Source organism: Peromyscus eremicus, chromosome X, assembly GCF_949786415.1.
Source record: "Peromyscus eremicus chromosome X, PerEre_H2_v1, whole genome shotgun sequence".
NCBI classification, from domain to species: Eukaryota; Metazoa; Chordata; class Mammalia; order Rodentia; family Cricetidae; genus Peromyscus; species Peromyscus eremicus.
Window position 1 is genome coordinate 101,095,893 of NC_081439.1, and position 22,048 is coordinate 101,117,940.

At 42.8% G+C, this 22,048-nt stretch overlaps 1 protein-coding gene across 2 annotated transcripts; it reads left to right on the forward strand.

The window, feature by feature from the left end:
• The first annotated feature begins 1,459 nt into the window (after window positions 1-1,459).
• Atp1b4 (ATPase Na+/K+ transporting family member beta 4) lies at window positions 1,460-18,831 on the forward strand. 2 transcript variants are annotated; one of them, XM_059251283.1, is made up of 8 exons: window positions 1,460-1,522; window positions 5,407-5,665; window positions 9,400-9,528; window positions 9,785-9,889; window positions 13,773-13,969; window positions 15,007-15,063; window positions 17,406-17,501; window positions 18,186-18,831. In XM_059251283.1, exons 1-8 carry the CDS (start codon window positions 1,460-1,462, stop codon window positions 18,345-18,347), a joined length of 1,068 nt encoding a protein of 355 aa, XP_059107266.1. In that variant the 3' UTR covers window positions 18,348-18,831. The 2 variants fall into 2 exon arrangements, with proteins under 2 accessions (XP_059107266.1, XP_059107267.1); XM_059251284.1 differs by having other exon boundaries at window positions 5,407-5,653.
• Window positions 18,832-22,048: the final 3,217 nt, after the last annotated feature.

Here is a 22,048-nt window from a genome sequence, read left to right on the forward strand (position 1 = left end):
GAGCAGAAAATGCTCTTACTGCTGGGCCATCCCTCCAGCCTCTAGGAAGATAGGGCCAGTTAATGGATCCTGTATTTAGTTTTGAGGCTTCCATGGGCCTTAGATGTATCATATTCAACACTAGGGATAACGCAAAATACTGGTGTGGAGAAAGTATAAGAAATAGAGCTAGATATGTGTCCAGTGATGATCATTCTTGAAATATATCTTAATTTTATTAAAATTCAAAGAGGGAAGTGGGTTTCTCTTTTTTGTAAGTGGCTTCTCTTTAAAAACATGGGGCCCAGGATGTCTTGGAAGAGTCCTGATGAGTGACATTAAAAGAAATGAAGTCTTTAGTTAAAGTTAACCATAACTAAAGCTATTGTCACCAGAACAGCATAGACATAGAATTATGATTAAATATACCTAAGTGGTTGTGCTGTTTGCCTTAGCCTCTGCAATATTCTCAGCCACCTGGGTGAAATGGAGGTAGGGAGCAACTTTTAAAGAAAGGATCACAAACTTCACCCAGCCCCCAGAGTGGTGGACCAAACAAACCCAAAGTGCTCTACAATGTTCTTAGCAGTTTCTATTCATTTTCTTCTGCTGGATCCCATTTTGGCTTCAAGAGTTATATATGTCTGGGAAACTGACACTGCAAAGTTCTGCCTTGTTCCCTGCCCTGATGCTAAGGGATAAATATAGATCTCAACCACTACAGAAATTTGGCCGGGATTCCAAGGGTGTGTGTATGAGGGGCAGTGACTGATGGGGCCACTGTGACATGTGGCCTAGAAAAATGCTTCTTTATATCCAAGACCCTCTTTGGAATAGGGAGGGTTAAAGCAGGAGCGTTGCATCTAAAATTTAAAGGCATAATACACATTTTCAGGAGTTCATGAACTGGTCCGGTAAGGAATATTTTATAGGTGGCTTAGAGAGTGTGGGGAGAAGTGGGTAGGGAGAGCAAAGGGAATCTTCCCTGACACCCTAGATCCTTTTGCATGAGATCAGCCTTACGAAAAAAGCAAGTTATTCTTGGACATCTCCCCTCACCCTAACTCCCACCCACGCCCCACCCCCTTACACACACGCTGATATCCAACTCTCAATTGAGAAGAATATGACTTAAGATTTCCATTGAGCCCATCATATTTCTGGTGGTGGAGAAGGGCAAGGGGTGAAAAGGCACATGAAGGGGGCGGTGAGTTGCTCATCCTCGTGACCCAGAATATCTCCCCCTCCCTCTGTAATGATGAGCTTGCTTTTCCAAAAGGGCTTTCCTTTGATTCCAGGAAGGAGCCAACCAATGAGAGCGGAGCATGTTAGATTATTTTGGGGAAGGGCTCGTGCCAGCAAGGTTCACTTTTAGTAGGCGCCAAGTGTCCCCAGCAACCAGTGTCTCCTGTACCAGCACAAGCTCCTGAGCTCTGCCCTACTCGCCTGCCTCTGCGGCGTCTTGGCCCACTGAACAGCCATGAGAAGGCAACTCCGCTCCAGAAGGGCTCCGGCCTTTCCTTATGGTTATCGCTACAGACTTGTGAGTCTCGGGGAACCGAATATTTTGCTGCCCTTTTTAATTGGTTGGGTTGGGTGCTGTGTAGACCTTGGATTCTGGCTGCCTTGCCTTGAGATAAACAGGAATAAATGAAGTTTAGGAAAGCCCAGACTTTGGAGGAAAGTGACTCCCAGCATCCCAGGGCACGGTAAATTGCTGAATGGAAGGAGGGCTCCTCTCTTTGGGGGAGAACAGAGATAAAGGAATGAGAAGATACCAGGGGATAAGCTTTATCTTAGAAGTGTAGAATATGAATAGACCTTTGGCAGACCGGAGTAGAGGCTTCACTGCAAGAAATTTGGCCAGGAGAGAAGGGAAAGAGAAGAGAAAATGTAAGGCGCTGCCTGGCCAGCTGTCCCGTCCCTTTGGGTGGTGGCTTTGGGGAACCAGCTGCTCTTTTTCTAAGGCAGAAATTCAAACTATAGCTAAAATCACAGAATCCTTGACAGGAACTGGAAGGAAGCCTAGACATCATGTCCCCAGAACCCCTCGTTATGTTGAAGGAGCCTGCTGGTGGTAGCCTCGGTCTGAAGGTAGCAGAGTGCCAGATTGACTTAGAAGTTAGTGGGAACCCCAACATGAGAATGTGCATCTTGTTTGTAACTTGTGCTCTTTCCACTGTGTTTCTGGTATACAACCTCTTGAAGATCCGGTCCACCATCATCCATTTCATCACCTTGTCTGCCACTGCACCTCACCAACACACACATACACACTCGTCCACATACACCTGCACATCCCGTCCCTAGCACTGTTTACTTCCAGCTTCCCTTACAAATGCATTTGGTCCAAATGTGTCTACGTTTACTTTGCTCTAAACCATCAATGTGTTTGTGTATATACACCACTCTCAGGAGGGATATTCTGAAACCCAAGAAGATGATTAGATGAACCCCAAAGAAAGCAAAGCATAAACCATTTTTCTTTGCATATGGTCACTTATATGCCTAAGGAATTAAGGGAAAATTGTCAAGAACGAGCAGAAAAAAAACCCCACCAATATAGTTCTTCTAACTTCATGTAAATCACTAAGGGAATTTCTCAGCACTCTGGTGTAGAATCGTTGTTTTAATACCTGCAGTTTCTTTCCCCTTAAGACCAGTCAGGGTCTATGGAGTATATATAGCTGCACATTACTTGGTTTCTTTTTTCTATGTTCAATTGGTAAAATTGTTGTGTTTAATTTCAACTATTCGTCCAGAAGTTTGGATTTAAGTGCCACAGGGGATCTTGCTCTTTATAATATCTGATCAAGTTAAAATAAATCATTTGATGCAACTGTATGTGTAATTTTTTTCCTTTTAAATTAAGCAGGCATTTAGACGTTTACATGATGTTACTAAATTTATCCTTTGGGTCATACTGCTTGTTTGTATATTTGTTTATATCTTTATATATTTAGATTGCTCAAAATGGACCTACCTTCTGTCCTTCAGGCTTCCCTTTTAGGGAAACATGAGGGCCCCAGCACACACCCACTACCATATCTGAGCATGCTCACACTCACTATCACATGAGGGTGGTGCCACTTTAGGAACTGACAGAAACAGAACCTTGGAGATGAAAGTCCTCATCGCCAAAGCATTTCCTACCATAGTGTGGCAAATAATTGCATAGAAGTGCATTTCACACAGGATTTCATTTACACGGAGCCTTTGGGAAAAGCCTGCCTTGCACAGTGTGACATTTCCCTATCCCTGGAAGCAGGGAAGAGGAAAAAGAGATTTTGGGTTCCTGAAATAAAGCTCAGGTGGTAGGATTCTGTGAGGGAAAAATAAGCTCCAAGAAGATTAATTCTTCCTGGGAGGATAAGACTTTAATGACAGCCATTTTAATAAGATTATTGTGAGAGCACATAGCTACAAATAAAATAAGGCTGTGGCCATGGTCAGCTGCTTCCTCTGTAGAGCAGAGGTGGTAATCAGGCACAGGCAAGAAGAGAAAGTCGTTCCAGAAATATAAGGGGATTTGAAACCCTTCCTGATGAAATGTCACATTTCAAATCCTGTGAGAATTTGCTGCATGGGTTTTCCAGGGACCGTGATGACTAGCCAATCTAGTATGTGTGACTTCTGAGGTTAAGGACGATAAAGTCTGTGAGAATATTCTTCCAGAGTCCAGGCAGTGGTGCTGAGAGTATCCCCTGAGTTCTTTGCTGTGGGCTTCACACTGTGAGTAGACCACAAAATGTTAGGAAATGTGGACCTTCTACCTGTGTGCTCAAAACCTGATTTGGGAGGTAAATGTGAACTTAAGTTCTCACACTAGTGAAACATTTAAGAACGTGCATCAATTCATTTAGCATTGAATGATAGGCAAGGTTGATTTTCCTAAGCCTTCTACTGTGAATCCATTTCAAAGTCAGAATTCCTTGATTATAAGCACCTACATTTCGGGAACACAGACTCTAAGACATTATCATGTTCATAAATCTGCTAAGCCACTTCTAGCCACTTGTGTTCAGTGTGATGGAGGAGAAACTGTGCAGAGTATCAAGAGACACAAGTTCCGAGACTGTCAACTCTGTCATGGATTTGCTGTGTGGCTTTGGCCAGATCTTCTCCCCTCCCTGGAGCTCATTTGGACAATCATAATTTGGAAGCCCCCGTAAGTTCTGATATGGTATGTGATGTGGAGCTGTACGTTTGAACAAATTAGTGAGCAATTCAAGGGTGCTTGTAATCATGAGCTAGAGAGCTCTGGGCAGACTAAATGCAGAGAGCAGAGATTTGTCATTCTGTAACACTTTTACTGATTCTGAACAATCTAATATGCTCAACTCTCTGTTAAAGGCAGCATGGGTAGCTGAGTGCCCTCTAAGTGGCCTTTGAGGAATCGGGCAGGAAGGGGGCAGCACAGAGTCCATGGCCTCTAGCATTTGACACATCCAACCCCAACAGGTGCACCAGCCCTAACACTCTTCAGACTTGGACAGCACAGAGAAGGGAGGGTGGCCTGATTTTCTGCTGTTGCAGTAAGCCTTGGCAAACTCCCAAAGAGCAAGGGTACAAGCCTCCAGCCTTTATGTCGGAGGCATGTGAAATACCACCGGCGACATGTGGGTTTTTCTTTTTTTTTTTTTTCCTTTCTTTCTTCCTCTTTCTGGTTCATTTAACTTTCTTAAAACAATTCAAAGATTACTGTTTCAAATCTCAAGTACTGGCTGTAATCAATCGACAAATATATGCTGAGTACTTACTTTGTGCCCAACTTTTTAACTAAGCTACAGGGAAAAACAAAGGAAGTATATGTTGGGATTTCATCTCTCAGGGGGTCTGTCCATCTAGCTTAAGACAGGAAGCAGGATCTAAGTCCTTGTTTGTGTTAGGAAGTTTTGAGGAGGGGACAGAGGTTGGCTTCTCCTCTTGGTATCTGTTGGAGCCTATTTTTAGATGCAACTTAGGATGGTGAGGTCAAAGCAGCTGAAAGTGTACAGAGCATTAGGGACAAAGCTGGTGTGGGCTGGGAAGTTGCCATCATAAGCCTAAACGTCCAAGACTACTCGGTCCTTCAGTGTGAGCTCAGCTCAGTCCTGATAGGTCAAAGTTAAGTGGGAGGCCAAGGCCCAGGACAGAGCCGTGACATGAGATATCACAGAGGAAGAACCTACCTCCCCAACATTGGAAGGAAAATTTAGCACTGCTGTGGAAATAATAGTGATTCGATATGAGCTGTAGAAAGGATTCTTCCTCCAAAAGAACGAAGAAAGAAAATCCACCCCTTGCGACAATGGGCATTTTTCTGGGGATGTGGCAATTTGAAAGACCTCCAAGTATTGAGTTGTTTCCATTTCTTTTTGGCTGGTGTGAAATGCCATGAGGATTGTTTTTTTTCACAGAGAGGTTTGTGTCTTGTCCCTGCTCCAGGATGATCAGGATGAAGTAAATCAGAACTACTTAGCAGATGAGGAGGAGGACGCAGAAGAAGAGCCTCAGGTGATGATGGTGCCTGGTCTGGAGGAAGAGGAAGATGAGGAGGAAGGAAAAGAAGAGGAAGAAGAAAGGGAGGAAGAAGGTCAGGGTCAGCCGACAGGCAATGCCTGGAGGCAGAAATTGCAGATCGTGGCTGAATATCTGTGGGACCCAGAGAAAAGGATGTCTCTGGCCCGAACAGGTCAGAGTCGCAGTAAGTCCCATTCATCCCAATGCCCCAGTCTGGTGTCCTTGACTTTTGATGTGGTATCCAGAGCTCCTCGGCTGTACCCTGGATGGGTTTGTTTGTTACAAACTTCTCTTAACATTTCACAGAAAGACACCAATGGCTGCTGACATCCTTGGACCAAGGACAGATCAGATCCATCAGAAAAGCCACTAAATAGATGAACAAGAGTGACTGAAATCTACTAGTCTCAATATGCAATATAAAATAACACTGAGAGTGACTTGAAAGAGCACAGGATTGTTTTTCATGTCCCAGTCCTGTTGCTTTCTATGCATGTGACTATAGGCTCATCATTTACCCTCTCTCTCATAGCCTCGGCCTCCCCACATACCAAATGGGAAGGCAGGAAATTCTGCTTTGCCTCTGTAACAGAATCAGCATAAGACTCCAGTACAGGGTGAAAACCGTAAGGTTGAAAGGAATTGTAGAAGACATTTTCCAGACTATGAGACCAAGCCCCTGCTAACCTGACCACAGGTATATAAAGTCTTATCAGTTCACTTACCAGTGTTCGAGAAGGCGAGCCCAGAAGCCTGTCCAGACCCCAGCTTGTGAGTGCTTTATGCGTCCATGGTAGATACAGAAGAATTGGTTTTAAAGAGATCATTGTTAGGGACTAAGGTTGAGTTTCCTTGTTGATTGATCATTGATAGAATTTCATATCTTAGCTCTTTCTCTGTATATCACATGTTGTCACCATTTTTACTTCACAAATTGCCCAGAACTCCCTTCCCAGGGTTCTACTCATTAAACTATTACTGTGGAGCCTTCTCCTCAGAAGATTTTGTGGGTAGTAAAATTCATACTTGCCACATTCTGCACAGCCCAGAAAAAAAAGAAAAGAAAAGAAAAGAAAACAGCTGCTGATTCCTAACTCAGTAAATCCATAGGAGGAAATAAAAACCAGTGGGTGCCATGGATAAAGTACGAATGCCCTGCTGCCAAGGTCTAGGTTGTTGAATTTGATGGCCATTCCTTCCAAAGGCCCTTTTGGCTAAGAATCGTCTGTTTTGCAGTCACTGCTGCTAATTCCGCTCAGTTTGTGTGAAGTAGCCAGCGCTATTTCTTGGAATTAGGAAGAGCAGGTGTGAAGGCTCTAAACAACGCCCATCTCCCATTGCTCTTCCTCAGTTCCAAGCCCCACCCCTGCCCATCCCTGGAACTGTAACTAATGTACCATTTAAGGGACATTCCAATGTTCTGGAAGCTCCAGACAAATGCTGGCCTCTCATTGGAGCTTCAGAGGGGCACAGCTGTTTCTTCCTTGCCTAAAGAGGCCTGGAAAAACAGGCCTTGGGAAATGCAAGTACGATTCTGGGAGGGGGGAGGGGGCCCCATACTTTAACCCTTAAGCAACCATTGGAACTTCACCAGCTAATGTCCATCTAAATTGCTCTGGTCGATGACAAGCTGTGGGCCAACCAAGAGCGATGAGGCAGAAAGAAAGGTTCAAGTACTTGGGGAAGACATAGCCATGCGGATGCTTCATTATGGGCTGCAGCCAGACCCATGGTTCACAGGTCTTAGGCTAGCCCAGCAATTCAGACACCTGTCAGATTGTCCCAGGGCAAAGGGCAAATGTTCACATGATGCCTACGTCATGAAGTGCATGCATTACTGACAGCTAAGTGACCAGAATACAGATAATAATATTATTATCCCACTTTACAAATGCAAAAACAAGCTTAGAGAGGCTGAGTAACTTGCCTAAAATCACACAGTAACTAAGTAAATGACAGTTCTAGGATTCAAATACCAGAATTCATCCTCTTGCCAGAATGCAAGCTATCTTCATGAATTGGAACAGTGAACAAGGCCCTCCCTGACTTGTAAGGTCTCAGTAGATTGGCTGCTTTGTTGGGTAAAGAGTTGGGAGAATGAGCCCTTAGTGGTCTGTCTAAGCCTGAGTGGGGGCTATTCAGGACAGAAACCTAGAGGAGGCCCCAGGTGAAGCTATCTATCTGGAGGAGGAAGGATTAGAGAGATTGGTGAGTTTAAATGGGGGCAGTGCTTGCTTTTGCCTGAGGGGAGGTGAGAGACTAAACTATCACAGTCTCAAGGTCACCTCTCCCCAAGCAGAGCCAAGGGAACTCATTGCTAGTGCCATTATCTTATCTATAGCTTTCTGGCCCACACATGTTAAGGAGGAAAGAAGGTATTGCCAAGGGAATAAACCTGTGTTCCATTGACTCCCCTTCATGCATGAAACTGGATTTCTTGACCCCCGAGGATAGCTCTGGGCTGTTGATCCATTCAAAGGATGGGAATGGGAGAGGAGAAGTGGAGGCAGAAGCACAACACACACACCCTTAGGATAGCTAGTGAGCAACAGGCAAGAACCATAGGCACACAGACATGGTTGTTTCTTCTCTGGGGACTCCAGCTAAATCAATGTGGCCATGTTCCAGTTCCACTTTAGTTCCTCTTACACAAATGTAAAGGGTCAGTTCCATTTCCAGCTGGATTACTACAGTCAGTCTCTCTTTCTCTCCCTTCCCCCATTTTATTTGGTCCATGGTTCAATTTAAAGATTAACATTTGAACTAATTTTGGGGTACAGTGAAGTTGTGTGGTTTTTTCCAGTTTCTGGCTCATGATTCCGTTCAAATCATGTCACTTCAATGAGTGAAGCCAAATATGTTTGCCTGAGAGGTCCCCAAGGAAGGCTAGAAAAGAGCTCTGGGCTCATGCTCATTTGCCTCACCCTGTGCTACATAATCCTGGGGCAAACATAATCCTAATACAACCCACAGAAGGGCGATTCATACAACTGTGCATCTGAGCTTATGGCAATAATAACAATATTAATATAGCAATAATGATGGATGCCATTTATAGAGCACTTAGGATCTGCTAGGCAATGTGCCATGCTGTTGATATGCATTATTTAATGCTTATTTAATATAGCAAGTACTATGCTACTGTCCTTGTTTACTAGATGAGGACACCGAGGCCCAGAATGGTGAACATCATATCCAAGATTAAACAGCCAGAAGTGGTAGAATCAGGATAAGATTATGAAAAGAATGAATTTCAGATATTGTCAAGGATACAGATAAATATATGTTGTAGAGTCTACAACTTTCCGAAGTTCATTTACAGCAAGTTTTCAGTGATTAAGTACCATTTCCTCCTACTGTCTTCCCATCCTTCATTAGTGTTCTCTTTGGAAAGAAGAGCCACTTAAACTTTGCTAAGGATGAATAAGACTTTAAATAAGTAGTCAAGGATAAGCCTTGATTAGAAGTAAGTCCACTGGAAATGAGTCAAAGCTTTGAATTCTAGATCATCTGAAAAGAAATGCTGTTTTTCAACCCCTTGCAAATATCTATAATCACTTAAACCAAGTTGCTAGGTTTCTTCAGGACACCTGCCATAATGAATAGCAAAGAATGATCTGTACTCAGGACATCAGCCATGGCCCAGAAGACTCCCAAGCAGTTTCCCCTGTTGAAGTCCACTCCCTATAATCTTGTTCATAGTCATCATGTGTTTGACAAGATTTTCCACTGGAGACACTGTAAAGGGAAGCTGCATTCAGACCCCTGACACAGTCAGTCTTTACCAATTCCAGATAGACAAAGTCCAAAAAGAAAGGATATCCTGAATCTACCTGGGTTGATTATGGTTCAGGAGTTCAGTGGGAAGGTGGGCCTTATTGTCAGGCACTGACTGCTGTCATCTCAATTGCTCTACAGGTCTGATTTTAGTCATTTACTTCTTCTTCTATGCCTCGCTGGCAGCTGTGATCACTCTATTCTTGTACATGCTGTTCCTAGCCATCAGTCCCTACATGCCAACCTTCACTGAGCAGGTGAAACCTCCTGGTGAGTGTGCCCAAATGCCCTGCATTGTCAGAACTCTCTGGACAGAAAGCTGCTTGCACAGCGTGTTCAGTCTCAATTAACTTTGGTTCTTCCCGGTAATGACTTAGAGATTCAATTATTAAGAGGAAAAGTGAAATGGTACTTGGCAAATTATGGTCCTTTTCATTTTGATTGCCTGGGGGGTGGTATCATGGGAATCTATACAGAAAAAATCCAAGAATGGGTTAATATATCCAAGACCTGTTTTCATTGCCAGGAGTTATGATCAGACCCTTCGCTCATAGCCTTAACTTCAACTTCAACGTTTCCGAACCTGAAACTTGGCAGCGTTATGTGATTAGCCTAAATGGCTTTCTTCAGGGTAAGTTCCCCTGAGTAGAAAAGTAGTGGGTGGGGATCCAAAATTCAAAATCCATGTGGCCTGGATTCAGATTCAGATACATCAGATTCAGTCACTCCTACCCATCATGGTCCTGTGTTGTTCTGCATGCCTGCCAGCACCCTTTGTAACATTTTTTAAAACGCTCTGATTGTGTGTTGTCCAATGTGAGCTCTTTAAGGAACAGAGCTTGTTTTCTCTTCATGAACACCCTACAGCACTTAGTTAAATCCTGAGCACATCCAGGTGATCATCTTTCTAAGAGATCTCTTATAAAAGCTAATTCTAGAGGGAGAGAACGGTGAGGAAAGGAGAATGTCCTCCAAGAGCTGCAAGATCCCTGCCTCCTGTCATTTCTCGGGGTAAGAGAAGTCTGGTGATGAGCTATCTTGAAGAGGGAAAGTAGGTGTCTTTTTTGTAGCAACAATTTAGAAAGGAGTCACAGGACTAAATCTCTGACTAGCATTTTGATCTCAAGTGTTTCGAGAATTCTTGTGTCTGTAATGTTCTCAGGTACACTTTCCGAGACAAATGAATGGCTTTGTCTTTCACTCTTTGAAAGCTAAGACAGTGGTAGTTTGGGAAGTCTGTGGAACCTTTAGGTGAGAGCAGCTCTGGAGAAAGTGAGTCACTGGGAGCAACCCTTGAGACTTTAATTTAAAAGCCGGCCCTCACTCCCATTCACTCTCTTCTGCTTCCTAAGTATGGATGCAGTGTGGCCACCCAGCCATGTGTTCTCCATCATGGTGGACTGTATCCCTCCAGAACTGTAAGCCAAAACACCTTTCTTCCGGAATTTTCTTCTGTCAGGATATTTTATCACTGCTACAAATAAGTACCTAAGAACCCCAACTTGGAAATGATAGCACATGCCTGTAAAATCAACATTCAGGAGTTTGAGGTAGAAAGATAACTTGGACTTGGGAGTTCCAGACCAGCCTGAGCTATATGGGAAGATAACTATCTCACAATAAATACATAAATGAATACCCTCTTGATGTTTGCATTATTGCACCTAAATATTGTGGCTAGGGACACTTAGCTAGGCTGCTTTGGGTAGCCTGGCCTGGCTGAAATGGGATGGAGAAGTGAAGGTAGCTAGTAGAATATACACTGATTTAGGGGAACAGTCTCTTAGTATGAACCTGAAGTGTTAGTCTTAAATATGTACATTTTGTCCTTCACCTTTCACCAGGCATAATAAAATCCTTTGTCCTCAGTTTTTAAATGAGAGAAAGGGGACTAACTCCGTCATAATCTCCTGGCAGTGGAGTCAGTTTGTGAACCCACATGGTGTTTCTACTCAAACATGGGCATCACATGGGTGTTGGTAGAATCTCAGACCATGCCCCATAGCTATTGAACCAGTCTCCATTTAAACTTTTTCAAGTGATTTGTATGAACTTTGAAGATTGAGAAATGTCATGTTTCCTAACTATACTGGTGCCATTTAAGCGGGAGTTAAAAATTCAGTCTTGTATTAGTAATGCTCACTGCTATTTAGGATGAAACAGCTTCAGAGTCGGCACCTGTAGAACGACAGAGCTGGGTTCTTTCTGATCCATGTAGTTCTATTTTGGGCCACAAAAGTATTTTGGGCATCTTAGTCAGCATAATGTCTTTCTTTAAAAATGCTTATGAGCTATTTCAAGTTTGCATATTGCCAGAATTTCTGCTGAGGAAATCCCTGCAATAAGATAGTGGATGGGGAAATACCAATTTTGACCTGACAGTGAAGGCAGGGAACAACAGGAAGGCATTGGGTTACTTCTGAAGAATAGATGACGTGTGACTAGGGAGATGGCTCAGCAGTTAAGCACTTGCTACTTGCCAAGCAAGCAAGAAGACCAGAGTTCAGATCTCCAGAATCCACATATGCTGTATGGATTATGGGAGAGAACCTATAACTCCAGCCTCGGAAGGCAGAGACATGGAAGGCTGACTAGTGAGACTGGCCATATTGTTGAACTCGCTGTTTGATTGACATATCCCTGCCTCAGTAGTTAAGGTGGAAGAGCAATCCAGAAAGATTCCCAACATCAATCTTGGGCCTCCACGTGCACATGGGTATGCCCACACATGCTATACACACACCACATACATAATACATACACATGAAAATAAGAAAACATAGAGACAATATGTCTCTCCCAAAAGGACCAGAGCATCAGTTTCACTCCCATGAGGATAGGAATGCTGCAGTAAATGCAATACCCATGTCACATTTTTAATGGAACTACCTCAAGAAAAATGCTGAACCATGTGAGTGCGGTTCCTATTTTAAAAGTTATTATTTGAGCATAGCTCTTATTCCTTTAAAAAGATTAAAACAAATCCTTGAATTAAATGTAGTTCATCAAAATAAAAATAAAAATGTAGTCATACTTGGTGTACATCTAAAATTCTCTAATCTGGGAACATAGCTTAGTGGTAGAGCATTTTCCTATTATGTACAAGGCCCAGGACTGCAAGCAAAATTCCCAATAGAGGGAGATAAATAAAGACAAAACGGTATCTACATGTGAAAATACTGTAATGAAACCTACTTTTGTATACTAACTTCAATGAAATTCAGTATTTAAAAGTCAAGGAATTTTAAGAAATAAAATAAAATGACCAGTTACATCTCAATAACATTATATCCAAGTCACAACCTGTCTAGATGTGGAGACTGCAGTCCTTTCTGAGTTTTACCTCTGGTGGGTCATAGGTACAATCTTTTCTGAAAAAGTGAGCAACTTCAGACATGACAGCATGTCTGGTGCAAGAGGGTTCACCAAGATCCACCATCTAGAACGATGCAGTGAATTTCCAAAGCCCAGTGTTATGGAATCCGAGGGCTCAAATAGTGAATACACAAATAGCCCTGGTTCTCTGTCTGAGATGTGTTGCTGGGACAAACACTATATTCTATGTGCTGCTATAAAAGGCCCGGAACCCAAAGTATCTTAGGGAAACCCTCACTGCCCCTCTCTGGGCGACCCTATAGCTGTCATCGGTTTCTAGCTTTCAGTGTAAACTACCCCTTTGCAGTGGGAACTTGCCTCTTAGAGGTTGAGGAGTTGTTGGTTTTTCCTCTTCCTCTCCCTCCTCTTCTCTCTGCTTACTCTTCCATATTCCTTCTGATCCCCCACCAAGCTGCCTGTCCTTGACCTCAAAAGGAGACATTTCCTAAGTTGAACTTAAAGAATTTTAACCTAGAAACAGCCTCCTGACATATACTATGCCTTGATATGATACAGTCCCTCTTCCAAAATCTACTAATAGAGGTCCATTCTTCTCTCAGAATAGAAGGGATGGCCACTCCAACTGTGCTGTTTGCCATGTCCACAAAGAAATAATGGGAAATAGAGAAAAGTTATAAGATGATCAACCTATAATCCTGAGATGGACATTTGAGTTCTGAGGAAAAGAGAAGCAATGGATTATACCATCAGGTTGGCTGAGAGGCAAGAAGGCTTCCTAGAGCAGTGGTTCTCAACCCGTGGGTCACAACCCCTTTAGGTATAGCATATCAGATATCCTGTATCTCAGATATTTACATTATGACTCACAACAGTAGAAAAATTACACTTATGAAGAGGCAACAAAAATAATTTGATAGTTGGGGGTCACCACAACATGAGGAACTGTATTAAAGGGCCGCAGCATTAGGGAAGTTGAGAAGCACTGCCCTAGAGGGATGATGCTAGGAATAGCCCTCGGGTACCTAATACCAGTCTGCAAGGATTGAGGCAGAACAAGAGGACTTCCGAAGGAGCACAAGCGTATATGAGGAAAGAGACTTAGAAAAAAGCACTGGAAGCGTGGGCTTCCCTTCTAGCACATCTCTAACATGACCCTTTGCCACCCGCATATGCTGTAGGCTATAATGACAGTCTTCAAGAGGAAATGAATGTAGATTGTCCTCCGGGACAATACTTCATCCAAGATGGAGATGAAGATGAGGACAAGAAGGCCTGCCAATTTAAACGCTCCTTCCTGAAGAATTGCTCTGGGCTGGAGGACCCTACTTTTGGATACTCTACTGGACAGCCTTGCATCCTCCTCAAGATGAACCGGGTATCTTAGCCCTTGGGATCTGTTGGTGATAAATGGATGAGTGTGGTAGGAGAGTGTAGAAAACACATGTCTGTTGGACTCTGGTATTCATACACTGCAGGTTTGGCCGTTCTTATCCACAGCATCAAGCACGCGAACAACCAGACAAACTGACCGATTCATTTTTTCCTGAGCATTTCCTATTGCCATTCTTCTTTCCCATACACAAAGCTGCCCCTTGAGGGCCACTAGTTGAATGTAATGGAGTGTGTCTCTAATCTCAGCACTCAGGAGGCAGAGGCAGGAAGGTCTCAAGATGCAGGCCAGACTGTGTCTCAAAAATGAAATGGGAGTGTCCTGAGATGTTTGGAGCACAGGGTTGATGTGGGGACATGATGGAGAGCAATTCACATGTTTTCATATCACTTAAAAATGCACTGTTCCAGGGTAGAGAGATGTCTCAGTTGTTAAAAGCACCGGCTGCTCTTCTAGAGGACCTGGGTTTGATCCTCAGCTCCCACATAGCAGCTCACAACTGTCTGTAACTTGAGTCTCAGGGGAGGCAACATTCTCTTCTGACCTCTGCAGGCATCATGCATGTACATGCACATACATGCAAGCCAAACACCCATTTTGCAGGATTTTTTTTTCTGTGTATGGACCTAAAACACAAATATATCAAGGAAGCAAGCTGGGCTATGCAACTTTGAAGTTGTTTGTAACATTTCTGAAAGGGAGAACAGATGAAATTTATGTGTGAGGATTGATAATCAAAAGCAGGAAGAAAAATTCCATGTTTGCTGTGAAATCTGTTTCTTAAAAAATAAATAAATAGGCCTGGGAGTGGTGGCACACGCCTTTAATCCCAGCACTTGGAAGGCAGAGGCAGGTGGATCTCTGTGAGTTTGAGGTCATCTGGTCTACAGAGTGAGATCCAGGACAGCCAGAGCTGCTACACAGAGAAACCGTATCTTGAAAAACCCAAATAATTATAAATAAGTATAACAAACAAACAAACAAACAAATAAATAAAGCAAACACTGGTTTTCTTTCAACAGATTGTAGGCTTTCGTCCTGAGCATGGAGATCCTGTGAAGGTGTCCTGCAAAGTTCAGGTAAACTATCCTTTTGAGTAAGTATGGTTAGCACTTTTATTTCAGGCAAACAGAGATAGTTCTTCTGTTCCAAAGACTTCTACATGGGTGGTGAGTAGGAAAAGCATTAGTGTTTTTCGCAATTATTCCTCCTTTTAATGCATTAAGAACTTATTTCCAAAAAGCATTCAGTGTGCGTGTGTGTGTGTGTGTGTGTGTGTGTGTGTGTGTGTGTGTGTGATTTACACCTGTGAAAGCCAGAGACTGAACCTCAGCTAGGGGCCACAGCAGGGAACAACACTGTGCCAAGACATTAATTGGGATTCTGTTTACACTCTTGCTTTTAGCTCTAATGGCTTGTTTCTTTGAACTAAACAAGCAGCTTTCATTAGAGTCATTAGTCCCTGATTTTAAAACTGAATTTCACATTTTACAGCAATGACCAGTGGCACTGGGTGTTGCAATAACAAATGACTACAAGGGAAGTATAAACAGAAGTCCATTAATATGCTAATTAACTGTCCTTCAAGGGACCATTAACTCCTATCTCATCTGCACCAATTAGCTCCTTTGTAGGCAAAAGCCCTCGATCTTGGCATTGCTTCTTAAACAGGCAGTAGCTCCCTTCTGTTCAGTGACATCATCTGTATCCCCTAGCCTTGGACAGTTGTCTTGCAAACACTGCAAAAATAGTCATTGTCAGAACTAGGAATAAAGCACACAACTCTAGTCTTCACGGGGGCAGATCAGAAAACAGCAAAAGACAGTACTCACGCAGCCACACTCAGCAAGTGTTTATTGGTCACTTATTATATACAAGTGTTTAACTAGCTGTTGGGGATGTCGAGGTAAACACAACTGAAATCAGGGCCAAGAAATATTAACAGGCAGAATGAAAGGAACCATGGGGACACAGAAGAGAGAACGGTCAGTTCCACATGGGAAGTGGTCGTAAGGAAGATGAGCTTCATCAGGTCAGACAACATTTGCCAGCAGAACAAGGTGAGAAGAGAAGAGCATTCATTCTGTTCAGATGTACGTGTGTGTGCATAAAGTCACATGTGGGATATGACTACAAACTAATGGAATTGATCCCACAGGCCATCATTAAAGATGAATTCACTCGATTTTGAATATATGAATAAGTCATAGAGAGCAACGCAGTCTAAAGTAACAGCAAGTGCTGTGCCACTGAGCCATATCCCTAGCTCTTAATCTAACACATTAATTGGGCCAACTTCTATTTGCATTTCCCTAATGTAGGCTGTTCATTTTCCAAGTTATTATATACTGAGCCTTACTGAGAATGGTGCTTTTAAAAAATAGAAATATTAACTTGAATACACTTTTTAAAAAATAATCAATACTGGCCAAATCCATACCCACTTGTAGCAATCAAGCAGGATGTGGTAATAACCAAAATTGAACTATAGGGTGCACAGTGCACAGTGTACAGCATATTGTCTATAATATATTGACAGAAGTGATCCTATTGCCCTAATGAGTAATTGGGTAGTAGAGATACACCCTTTGTCCATATGAGCCCCCAGACTGCCCCTGCTTATAACAGCCATAGTTCCTGGGCCCTCCATTACCTGGTGTGATGTGATTAAGGGTAACCCTGTTTAATTATCCCCACTATTTTGTTCCTCTGGCTTACTGTCTGAATTCTGTGTACCGTGATTAAGCAGTACAGAGAATGTGGACAGAAGCATGAGTTCAAGTGAGCTAACTACAGACTGTACGGCTATGCATCAGGTTCCTGTGGGATTGACTTCCAATAGAACTGAACCTACAATGAGGACTTAGGAAATGTTCCCTAATGTATATCTGCTTCAGCTGCAAAATCCAAGGTGGGGTACTACACTGTGATTTTTTTTTTTTTTTTTGAGATAGGCTACAATCATAGGCTCTTTCTAGAACAGCACCAAGTACTCAAAGGCCTTTCAAGCCCTTCTGCCTAGGACCCAAGAAACCAGAACAGAGCCATACAAAGAAACTTTACCCTCAATAACCCAGGCCTTCTATACGATTATCTTTGAACTGTAAAGCCAAGGCATAGTCACATCCTGGAAATGTTTCTCTGTGGACAAGTCAGTGTTGAGCTCTACCCAATTCTGAATTTAGGTTTGGAATAATTGGTTGAGAGTCACATAGTAATTTTTTTTTCAAGACAGGGTTTCTCTGTGTAGCCCTGGCTGTCCTGGAACTTGCTCTATAGAACAGGCTGGCCTCGAACTCACAGAGATCCACCTGCATCTGCCTCCTGAGTGCTGGGACTAAAGGCGTGTGCCACCACTGCTCCATTTACTAATTTTACCTGAGTAACCCAACATCTTACATCTATCTGCTTTTGCTTACAGAAAGGTGATGAAAACGACATTCGATCCATCAATTACTACCCAGAGTCGGCTTCTTTTGACCTCCGCTACTACCCTTACTATGGCAAACTGACTCATGTAAGCTGTATCCTTCTTTCTCTCTCTTTCCTAAAGGGCTCAGAGACAAAGAAAGGGCTGCCTGGGATTTGAGAGAATTAGGGAGCAGTGATAGTAACAGACAAATAAGTAAACTATAATGGGAGTGGGGGAGGGGATCCCCCCCATTCCTAACTACTACAGATCTTTCCAAATCCAAAAGACTGTCATATATAGTCTCATCTAAGCACTTCAGTTTTCAGATGAGAAAATTGGAGCTCAGAATGGGGAAGAGACTTACCCAAAATCACACAGCTAATTAGCAGCAAAGCCAGGAGAAGGCGGATTAACAGTGTGTTTAATGTCCAAGTGATCACACATACCTGTGTGCCAGTGCGGGCTTCATCTCCAGTATAGGATCCTGAGGTATATTAGTTCTAGTTTGATTTATGGTCTGATAGCCATAAAATCAAATCATTCTGAGTCAGAATTGGCTTCCCCCAGAGGATGGTCAGACAACTTGACACTGACTTATGAGAGAGCCATGTAATTTCTCCGAAGCAGGGAAAGCATGTTGGTTGCTGTGATCATTTGTGACTTGGCATCATGAAGTCTTCACAGTTCCCTTTGCCGAGGTTATCCTAACCTGCCTTGAGTCGCTGACCACCACCACCACCCCTGCTGCCATCTTGGCCCATTTAGAATTCATTGTTCTTTTGCCTGCAGGTTAACTACACCTCCCCTCTGGTGGCAATGCATTTTACAGATGTGGTGAAGAACCAGGCAGTGCCTGTCCAGTGCCAGCTGAAGGGCAAAGGGATCGTAAATGATGTCATCAACGATCGCTTTGTGGGGAGGATAATCTTTACCCTGAACATAAAAACCTAGGGACTCCGGGGCCACTCCCAGCAGTTCTGATTCTGTTTTGTGTTAACCCTGGTAGCCCCTCGATTCCTTTTTCTTCAGTTAAGACACAGCCAGATGGACGCCTAAGACAGCAGATCATCTTTCCTTGCCTTTGACGTGTGTATGAAGTGATCTTGTGGGACCTGCTTGGCTTTTTCTTGAAGGTCATCTCTCCCGATGACAAATAGACTATATTAATTTCGTCTCCTTCCCTCAAATTCAAACCTATTCTTGCTGCTAGAAGTCTCACTATATACACAAACAGTATCCGATAGCCTTCACCATTGTCAGGACATTATCTATCATGTTTTCTAAAAATGTGTTGGTTTTAGAGGTGATATTATTCCCAGCCAGGTGGATATTCTAACCCCCGCCCCTCCCCACCTCACCTTCAAAACTGCCTTCTAAGGTCTTTCCTCAAAAACCAACATCAGACAAACCAAGACCATACTATACCTAAGCCACTCTCCCCACAGAACTTTATACGGGGCGGGGGGTGGGGGGCTTGAAAATTTGGCTGTCTCCCATAGGCGACTCAATACTGATTCAAGATCCCATTATTTCCCGCCAGGACAGCAGGCAATGCTGACAGGTTATTGATCTGGGCTAGAGATGAAGAGCTTCTGTGAGACTTTGGGGGGGGGGGACTGAAAAGAACTGTTAGTATAGGGGCGTGCTGCTTGTTGATTGCAAAAATTCTTGCAAACAAGTTTTTCTCAACTCCTAGCAGAAGAGAAAACATAAACAACCTTCTTTGGTCAAATCTTCTTAGGCGATTTGCTTAATAGTTGTGTGGTTTTTCACTGAGATCAGCAGGGATGGGTGCCTTGACTCCTCAGCTACAACCTTGGGGATTTGAGATTAGGGTTCTCCAACCAACATATGGCAGGAGAGAAAGCTCCTGCCAGGCCTCCCTGAAGCCAATGCTCGTTAGCCAGTTTTGCATTTACTTTAAAAATCACATGAGGCAGATGTTTATCCAGGTTGTGGATCAGCCAAGTTGCTTTGTTTTTTCTTTGGCCATGTGACCATTCCAATTGCTTCTTAATGCCTCCACCAGGGGGAGGGCTGGAACAAAAAGAGGAGGCAAGCATTACAGAATAGCAGAGTGTCTCAGGGTCCAAAGCAAACTAAAATTCTACTTGAAGCTTGCAGAGTCTGAATCTACACTACAATGTTTAGTTTCTCCAAAAACGGGGAGCTGGAAAACTGATGCGGGAAGACAAGTGATGTATTATATGGGAATGCTATGGGGAACGTGAGGGACAAGCTCTCTCCGACTGAGAAAGTAACAGAGGAAATTACACATTCAGAGCCATAAGTCTGAAGAAATCTCATGCTTTGGCATTTCTGAATAGTTCACATGAGAGCTCAGAGGAAAGGCTGGGAGAGTGAATTGCATGAGTATTCAGGGATGCTGAGTGACAGAGAGTCTTTAAAGTGTTTCAATCAGGGAATCTCTGGGAGCACATTTGCATTTTATCAAGAGCCCTTGGGCAGTAATAACATAAGGGGTGAATTGAAGACAGGGAAGACAAGACCAAGACAGGAATTGGGGGAAGGGTTTTGAGCTTGGCTAAAAACAATGACATAGTGTTATTGTTACTCGTGACTGGATATAAAAGAGAAAGAGATTGGAGAGGAAGTTGTTGAGATCACTTTGGGACAGATTTAGCTTGTGGTTTCCTCTGGTCAGACACTGATGTGGAGATATAAACACGTGTAGAGTAGAAGAGAAGGAAAGCTGAGAAGAAAAGCAACATTTGGTTAAGCGAACTCATTTAGGAAGTATTTAATCTTGGGAACTTGATCTGGTTGAGCTTGGGAACTAGAAGACACGGATCTAGCTCCTAACATGGTGCTTTTCTCTGGGTTTCATGGAAGAATGGACTGCTACTGCTCTTGGGGATGTCCCTTCCAGACCCCGTCTAAATCTTCTCCATAGACTAGAGAGGGGCCGACCGCATTTAATAAGCAACTGAAGGTGAGCAGGACAGCAGGGCTACATAACACACAGACACAAAGAAACTGACTCCTCCAGACCTACTTCCTCAACTAGTTCAAGTTTCCTAGACAACAACTTGAGACCATTTCAAAGTGACCTCTATCAATTTCTCAAGATTTAATAACAAAAAAGTACACACCATCAGATCTGGAAAGGCTCTTTAAGGAAAGCAACCTGCATTGCATCTGACTCCAGGTCCAGTGCTCTTTCCACTCAGAGCCACTGCTTACCAGGAAGTACCATCTTTTGAAAAATCATATCCCAAACATTCTGAAATATGTCAAACTTGAGTTAAGATAGTTAACATTTCACAGGAATCCAACTACTGGTGCTATATTTTATACATAATACATGGTCCTGTTGGATATGTTTAACTATTAGATAAGAAATTAGAAATGATTTTGTCATGCCTGTTTCTCATTCAGTGGCAGATATCATGTCTACAGTTTCAAAAAAAATATTGAAAAGTACTTAGACAGTTTGGGCTGTCAGCTGGAACATGAAAAAATAGCTTTCTTATACAAAACTGGATATTATACAGAACTGGATTAATGAGTGTATTCATTCATGTGAGAGTCTAACTGTTCAATAAACTTCTAGTTGATTAATTTAACCAGGCTCCCATACTGTGCTGTACTAGGGTTTGATTTGTATACCATCTGTTGCAATGCACTTGGTTTTACTTGATTGTCAATGAGAAATAGTACTTCCACATGGCTTCATGGTTTTGTTCTTGCTATACTTTGTGTATAATTTTTCACTTTCCACTCCTTTAAAATGATTATTCTAAAGTAATCTTTCTTAGGCATCCATTTACTCGGGGTCTTCATGTAGAAAATATTCATATTGTTTGGGGGAATTGGTGACAACAATAAATGAAATTAAAAAACAATGTATGAGTTTTTCTTTCTGGATCTTATCATTGGCTTTTCCACCACAGGGATATTGGGCAACAAGTCATATGGGGGTGGGGGGAAGCTTGACAGCTGATAGCCTATTAGTTCAAGACTAGTTTTCTTCTTAATATTGTTTTTAACTCTTAGGGTTTCATCTATAGAGACATGAAGCTAAAGCTGTTTTATTTGAGGGCATTTCTCTTTCCAGTATCCCTTCTCCATTTTCTCAAAAGATCACTTTGTCATAGCAGCTTTACCTTGTCACTTTATTCCACCTTTATTTTTCTAAACAGGAACTTGCTCTGTACCCCAAGGCTGGTCTTGAAGTCACAATCTTCCTGCCTTGTCCCCCATCATGGCCAGCATCTTCCTTTATCAAAGACGAATCCTGCAATAAATTGTTCTGTTTGTTTATATAGGACATGGGCACACTGAGTGATGCTTTCAGATAGGGAGATGGAAACAAGATCTAAATAGAAACTCTGAAAATGCTCAATGGAAGCCTAGATTATTAATAATCATTTTGTACACTGTGAAGATGTGTCTTTGCCGAGGCTCCTTCTGATTGGTTTGATACTAAATGGCCAATAGCTAGGCAGAAGGTATAGGTGGGACTTCCAGGCACAGAGAGGACTCTGGGAAGAAGAAAGGTGGAGTCACCAACCAGACTTGGGGAGGAAACAGGAGATGCAACATGGAAGAGAGGTAACACCACGTGGCAGAACGTGGATTAATATAAATGGGTTAATTTAAGTTATAAGAGCTAGTTGAGACAAGCTTAA

Bases quoted from the DNA above. Each gene is read 5' to 3' on its own strand.
- Atp1b4 (XM_059251283.1), top strand. From the start codon at position 1,460: ATGAGAAGGCAACTCCGCTCCAGAAGGGCTCCGGCCTTTCCTTATGGT. The intron at 5,666-9,399 runs GTAAGTCCCATT...ATTGCTCTACAG, and splicing joins CCGAACAGGTCAGAGTCGCA to GTCTGATTTTAGTCATTTAC. The intron at 17,502-18,185 runs GTAAGCTGTATC...TTTTGCCTGCAG, and splicing joins ACTATGGCAAACTGACTCAT to GTTAACTACACCTCCCCTCT.